General features: G+C 47.3%; 1 protein-coding gene across 13 annotated transcripts in view; it reads left to right on the top strand.

Annotated features, from left to right (window-relative positions):
* Positions 1-1,674: 1,674 nt before the first annotated feature.
* PICALM (phosphatidylinositol binding clathrin assembly protein) overlaps positions 1,675-7,444 on the top strand; it is a 120,614-nt gene continuing 114,844 nt past the window's right edge. For all 13 annotated transcript variants that reach the window (XM_024194610.2, XM_024194600.2, XM_024194599.2 and 10 more), the window contains exon 1: positions 1,675-2,058. In XM_024194610.2, coding sequence (XP_024050378.1) covers positions 1,929-2,058 — 130 coding nt within the window. In that variant the 5' untranslated portion in view covers positions 1,675-1,928. The remainder of the gene's footprint in view (positions 2,059-7,444) is intronic.

Genomic DNA, 7,444 nt, shown 5'->3' with positions numbered 1-7,444 from the left:
AAAGAGTGCATTGAATGGTGGCAAGTTGCACAGTTGGTGTGTCTGGGTAGTTACTAAATCTGTGAAGATGAGCATGGAACTCCATGGGTTTCTTGGTTTTGATGTCAGTAGGATTCCATTGTTGAAGCTGATCATGATGTCCAGGAAGTTGATGCTAGTGTGGGAGAGGGAGAGTTTGATGGATGGGTTGTGGTTGTTGAAGTTGTGGTGGAAATCTGAAGGAGTTTAGGTCATCTGTCCAGAGGATGAAAATATTACTGATGTAGCACATTTATATCATTGGTTTCATGGTACACTTGTCCAGAAATTCTTCTTCAAGGTGTCCTATGAAGAGGCTGGAATATTGGGGAGCTATCCTACTACACCCAGCTGTTCCCACGGATTGGACAAAGTGTTTGTTGTTGAACATAAAATTCTTATGGGTGAGGATGAAATGGATGTGTTTGGGATGGATATCTGAATATTGTCCATTGTCTTTTAGCTATTTAAGGCAGGCACTTGTTCTGTCATTGTAAGGGATGGTGCATAGGGAGGTGACATCCATGGTGGCAAGGATGGTGTTCTGAGGGAGACTGTTAATGTTGTGGAGTTTCCGGAGGTAGTCAGTTGTGTCCTGGAAGAAACTGGTGCTTTGTATGGTGACTAGTTTGAGGATGGTGTCTACAAGTCCTGGCAGTCTTCAATAAGAGTGCTGTGGCCAAATACATTGGGTCTGCCTGGGTTCCCTTGTTTGTGTACCTTGGGAAGTATGTAGAATGTCCGTGGGGTGGTTCGTGGGGGATGAGGTCGTAGAGTTTCTCTTGAAGTTGTTGGGGGCACGGCAGAGGAGGCAAGTTCTTTTAAAGTGTTTCCTTCTACCTACCTGCACAGCTTTAGTCTTGCTTGGGTTCAGCATTTGCCAGCTATCTTTCAGCCTGGTGCAGATCTCCATTTGGCATCAAGAGGACTTTTACACAACCTGGAAAAGAGAAATTGAGCTGAGAGCATCATATCTACACGCTGCTGCCCTTTCATTCGGTGTTTACTTTACCAATCAACGCCCCAGCCTAGCGGCTTCCTGTGGATGAGGTGCAGCACCGACCCAACCTGGAAGAACGCTTCAGGAAGCAGTTCTGGGAGTGGAAGAACAACATTTGCGGGCCTGTGGGGTTGGCACTTACGTTCCCTCCTGTAGCTTCTCGGCGGCGGGAGGGGCATTTTGTGATCAGAAGTGCTGGGCGCTGCAGACGGAGCCCGCGGGATGAATTCAGACAGGCCCCTGGCAAGTCCCCACCAGCGCAGCAAGGGCTGACCCTGCCTCCCACCGCGGCCAGGGGCACGCTGGCAGACATGGGACCGCGCTGACACCCCGCTTCTGCAAACTGCGGCATCGCAACACTGAGGGACCTGTCCAAGGTCCCAGCCAATCGGGGCAGCGCTGGTGATTGAACCCAGGAGTCCTGGACAGCATCATCAGCCCTTGGCACTGCGAGGGCTGGCACCGGGGCACCGCCTGGGACACAGGCAAGGCGGCACAGCACCACGTGACCTTCTGTGCCAGCTTTCCCCTTGTGGCGCCAGGAGGGAGGAGCGTCACGTGATGTGGGCGGAGGAGGAGCAGAGTGAGCTACGTGACCCGTGCGGGGCGGGGCCGGGCCGCGAGGGGGGATTAGTCACGTGATTCGGGCGGCCCGGAACGATCCGAGGAGGCGCTGTGCGGCCGCCATTTTCCTGCGGCGCCCAGTGAGCGTGTGTCCCCCGACCCCGGCCGAGCGGAAGGAGCGAAGGGCGGGGGCGGGGGGCAGGAGGAGGGGTCGCTGCCCGGGTGACAGGGCCGTCCCCGGGGGCGGAGCGTAGCGCAGCTGCCCGCGGCGGGGCAGAGCGACGTGTCTGAGCGGGTCCGTCCCCCTGTCCCGTCCCGTCCTGTCCCAGCCCGGCGCCGCAGCACCATGTCCGGCCAGAGCCTCACCGACCGCATCACGGCGGCGCAGCACAGCGTGACCGGCTCGGCCGTCTCCAAGACCGTCTGCAAAGCCACGACCCACGAGGTCATGGGCCCCAAGAAGAAGCACCTGGACTGTGAGTACCGGGGTGTATGTGGCAGAGGTTCCCCGGGGAGCCCTGGGGTCTGTGCGGGGAGCCGGGGGGTCTGTGAGTACCGGGGTGTGTGTGGCAGAGGTTCCCCCGGGAGCCGTGGGGTCTGTGAGTATCGGGGGTGGGGGAAGAGAGGTTCCCCCCCGGGAGCCGTGGGGTCTGTGAGTATCGGGGAGGGGGGGAGAGAAGTTTTCTCCCCCGGGAGCCGTGGGGTCTGTGAGTATGCGGGGGGGTGGAGCTGGGGGGGGATAGAGGGCACTGGATAGGTTCCCCCTGGGGACTTGGGGTCTGAGAGTAATGGGGGCAACTGTCAGAGGTTCCCATGGGAGCCGTGGGGTCTGTGAGTACTGGGGAAGTGGGGGACTGGAGCAGTTCCCCCCCCCTAGGAGCTATGGGGTCTGTGAGTACCGGCGGTGAAGGGGGGAGAGGTTCCCTCCTGGGAGCCGTGGGGTCTGAGAGTACTGGTGGTGGTGATGGGAGAGGTTCCCCCCCCAGGAGCCGTGGGGTCTGTGAGTACGTGGGGGTTCTTTGAGTACGTGGGGGGCAGGAGATGTTCCCCCGTAGGCTGTAGGGACTGTGAGTATGGGGGAAGCAGAAGAGGTTCCCCCCGGGAGCCATGGGGTCTGTGAGTACAGGGTGTGTGTGTGGGAGAGGTTCCCCCCGGAAGCCGTGAGGTCTGTGAGTACCCGGGTGGGGTGGGGGCCTGGAGAGGTTCCCCTGTAGGGTAGGAGAGTCGTGTCTCTTTCCCTCTGCCCCCCCCCCACCCCTTCCCCTGTGGGCCAAGGGGACTGAAAGTATTGTGAGGGGGCAGGAGAGGTTCCCTCCAGGGACCGTGGGGACTGAGTACCACGAGGGAGGGCAGGAAAGGTCCCCTCTGGGGGCTGAAGGGACTGAGAGTCTGGGGATGGGGTGGGGCAGGAGAGATTCCTCTGGGAGCCTGATAGGGACATCTTGAACATTTTCCACCCATCCCTGGGGTATGGTAAAACATCTGGATTGCAAGTAGCCAAACTGCTCAAATGCTTGTCTAGCCCCTTAGTTTCTATACATAGGGAATCATGGGACCACTGAATTGCAAGTAACTAGGGGATCCCCCTTGGGCTTCTGCTGGGCCCACTGATCAATGCACAACATCAGAGAGAGGGCATGAGAAGCATGTGTACTCTGAGTAACTGAAACTCCCCCATATTCAACAGGTGAATTCAGCTACTTTTCAGAGGCCAATACAAATGAGAGGGTGGTGAGCTTCACCAGAGTCCCCAGGAGCAACTCTCTCACCATAAACAGCTACTGTTAAAGGAGAGGTTATTGGGATTTATGTGATAATTGTACTGTGTACAGGGGCATCATCTTTCATACAAATCGTTGGCTAGAAGGTGCTTTATGTTTTGAATTTTCCAACAAAAGCCTACCTCTGGTTGCCAGAAGGATGAAAGATTTTATTCTTTCTTTCCTGGTCCCTCAACATTGAAGCCTCTTCATGGGTCCAAGTCACTGGGGTTTCTGCTGCTCTACTCCTCCCTTGGCCTATGAATATTTCCAGTTCCTGTCTCTACCTGGCATAGCTGTTCCTTGCAGCAGAGTCAAGTTAACTTGGGGTTTTTTGGTCAATTTGACCTCTGCCCAGTTGACTGAGCAGTGAAACAGACTATAGTTCTCAGTTTTACTTTGCTGGTGTTTGACAAGGTAGGAGAGGCAGCAGCTGCACTGGAGCTGAATGTTTACTGACATGGGGGAAAACAACATTTGGAATATTTTCTTTGCAACTGTAAAGGGGGGGGGGAGTCAGAACATGTCTTTTAAAATGAATACTTACATTCTGCAGAAATTAATGGCTTAGATCCCACCTGAATTTCTTGTACCTCTTATCTTGTCCCTACAATCACTCTTTGAATTACCCCGTATCTACCCTATTCCCTGTAACCATAAGGTTTGAGAGGCTCAAGAATTAATATCTGGCCTGTGAGGAACTCTACTCCACATACCTGACTTGCAGAACTATAATACGTTTACTAATCTAGGCACAAATCTGCTAGCCAAGCTTTACCATGTTGATTGTAATGAAAATTGAGATTTTTACTTCAGTCAAAAAAAGACTAGCTCAGGTCAACTAGGGGAGTTGGATTTTACAAGGCTGTCCTACAGTAATAAGGCTTTCCAGCTCACTTCTAAGACATGAGATTATTAAGTTCAAGAAGAAACTTCTGCACTACGAATATATCTGTATTGACATCAAAACCTATGACCATCAGCATCCATTCCTGAAATCACCTGGTTATGTAGCCAAAGTGCAGCATGTAGACTTTGAATAGCTCAGCTCTCTGCCTTCACCTCAATGCATACAATCAGGCCCCCAAAAGATGCACCTGGACTGATAGGTATGTCCCTAATAAATCCTCCTATTCCTTCCCACCATGTTCTTACGATACTATTTAGCCATTTGTTAGGGGCATCCTTCTATCAAAGCAGTAATATTATTATATTAACTGAAGTTGATAGACTAAGCAGTTGATTGTAATTTCATACCATGCATGTGTCAGTTCAGTTCCTAGGTGGCACAGTAATACAATTAATAAAATCTTGCTGGGCACCGCACAAACACACAGACATTCTCAGTGTGGGACAGCTTAAATTTTTAATAGACAATGGGGGAGAAAGGAAGTATTTTTTCCATTTTAAAGATAAAGAGGCACAGAGATTAAGTGGCTTGCTCAGTGTCATACAGGAAGTCTGTGGAAGAGCTGGGAATAGAACCTATTTCATGAGTCCTAGTCCAGTGCCTTAAACATAAGATCAACCTTCTTGAAATACAGCAGCAAATGAGTTGGTTAGTTTTAATTAGGCAATAACTGTTGTTTTTTGTTATTTTGTTCTCGGGTAGATTCTTTTCCTTTTTTGCTTTGGTGATGTTATGGTACTTTACCAGCTTCAGGTGATCCTGTGACGCAGACTAAAAATATGAAGTCCTCTTGGCCTTCCCAGTTTATAGTTCATTGAGAGATTTCTGAAGGCGAATTATGATAGCTGATTATTGTGCAAATCTAGATAATTACAGTATTGTGACTTTTTTCAAGCTATTCTTCCATCTTCCTTTCTGGATTCCTATATGATGCTAGCTTTATATCACTCTTCCTAGCTTTCCCTGGACTTCTTCAGGAACATCTAGTCTTGCCATTATCAGGGTACAAGAACTGTGGCTTTTTTGTTCAAATCACCAGTGGGTTATTTGGTTGTGCAACTGTTGTCTTTAGCTTGCATCAGTTCTCAGCTTCTTTTTAGTTTCTGCATCTTATTTCATCTGTAGAACACTTGCTATGTTTATGCCAGGTATCTTCAGATTTCTGTTGCCTCACCAACTGACCTTGTTCAATAGTCATGCAATTTTGAGCTACAACATGGTCTGAATTTTAATAGGGCTGTCATTAACCTTAATATCTTGTGCTGCACAAGAAAGGTTCCCCACATTCTTTTGTGGGTTGGACTAAACAACCTAATAGACCATTTCCATCTCCAGCTTCTGACTCTGAGAACTGTTTCTCATTTGTATGATAATTAAAGGCTTCAATTTAATTTTAATTAGCTTGTTTAGAGATTTTACATTTGGAGCACAAAGTAACAATACTTTAAATGACAAATATTGCAAAAGATACGGTTTATCCAACATTAAATTGCTTTTCTGTTCCTTCCCATCTTAAAGGTTGCATTTTATAAAAACTCCATGGTGAAGATCATCAATAAGATTATCAATAAGATTTATCAAGTGATATGAGTGAAATGCTGGGAGAGTTTTGAGGTGTTAAGCTACTAAAAAACTTGAGAATTCAATCTGCGTATAAAATGTTATGCACACATTTTGGTAGTATTTGTATGCTTCATATTTCTTTAAAAACTTGATCTTTTATTGGCAGTCTTAAGTCAATTTATGTATGAATCCTAACAAGGTCAGATAAACTTGTCCCAATGTAGTAGTCTTAAATTTGTTTAAATTGTGCAGGAACTCTGTATACATGTACTCGGTCTAATATAACGTGTATACGTGCTTGTTAGGAATCTTGGAAGTCCCCTTGTAGTTCAGTAACAGATGTTACATTGTTTACCATTTCCAAATAGTTCCAATTTAAGAATAACATCCCCTTTTACCTTGCTACAATAGATTTAAGTGGCCAGGTGTTCAAAAAAGCAAACTATTCTGTCTGTGTTATAGTAGGAACCTCCTCTTCTGTGGTAGCTTGCTAACATTGCTTTGTGTTTTAAGAATGATTTAATATATCCATTCTTATGCACTCACTCCAGTTTCCTGCCAACTCAAGTTTCTTCTTTAAGAAAAGTAATAATTTGGGACTAATACCTTGCTGGCATAGCACAGGGAGGTCTTTAAAAGTTAAGGGTCACCCTTGCATTGGATTTGAAAGAAATATCTAAGCAATGAATGTTTAGCTAAATGTAGCTGAATGCGTGGCTGCAGTACAGCATAAGAAAAAGAAATGATAGCCAAAGTTAACTTGGCATCAAATTGTTGTTTTAGTTGCTTTCTCTTGCTATTTCACAGGTTCTGTGTGTGTTTTAGAACATAATTCAAGCAAGCAACTCTGCTGGAATCTGTAGTGCATTTTTGTGATAGTGATTGACATTGTATGTAAAGTGGTGTTATGGTATTTGTTGAATATTGATTGGCATACTCTGACATTTATAGAAGTGGATCTTGGAGACAGTGTCTCAGTGCATACTTTTCTGTTTGCTCTATATTATGACTAGTGGTTGGTCAGCAATTACCACCTTTTTAATCTCAGAACAGTTTTAGTATAATTATTATTAGGCCTTGGCTACACTTGGCAATTCACAGCGCTGCTGCGGCAGCGCTGTGAAGCGTGAGTGTAGTCGCACTGCGAGAGCTGTCTCGCAGCACTGTAAGTACTCCGCCTCTCCGAGGGGAGTAGCTTGCAGCGCTGCGAGCGAGCGTGCAGCGCTGCAGGCGCTGATTACACTGGCACTTTACAGCGCTGCGCTCGGGGTGGGGGGCGTTTTCACACCCCTGAGCGCAGCAAGTTGCAGCGCTGTACAGCGCCAGTGTAGCCAAGACCTTAATGTCGTACTCAAGTCTGTGTTAACAGAAAATTCATGTTACAAGATGCTTGCAACAGATTGGGTATTGGAAGTCCAGGTGAGCAATAGGGCAATCAGTTTGAAGTAATTCATGTGCTTCTTTTTGGATTTAATTTTATTAAGCTTTTCACAAACTGATATAACAAACATAGTAAAATGTACAATTAAACTACCTTTGACTAACCCTCTCTAAAGTTCTTTTGCTGAGTAATGTCTGAATGGACCATTATATGTTTAAACCTGATCAAAATATTTCTTTTTTAAGGAA

Source organism: Terrapene carolina, unplaced genomic scaffold (genome assembly GCF_002925995.2).
Source record: "Terrapene carolina triunguis isolate 2854851 unplaced genomic scaffold, T_m_triunguis-2.0 Scaffold97, whole genome shotgun sequence".
NCBI classification, from domain to species: domain Eukaryota; kingdom Metazoa; phylum Chordata; order Testudines; family Emydidae; genus Terrapene; species Terrapene triunguis.
The sequence above is the reverse complement of the archived record's forward strand: the minus strand, read 5'-3'. Positions and strand labels throughout refer to the sequence as shown.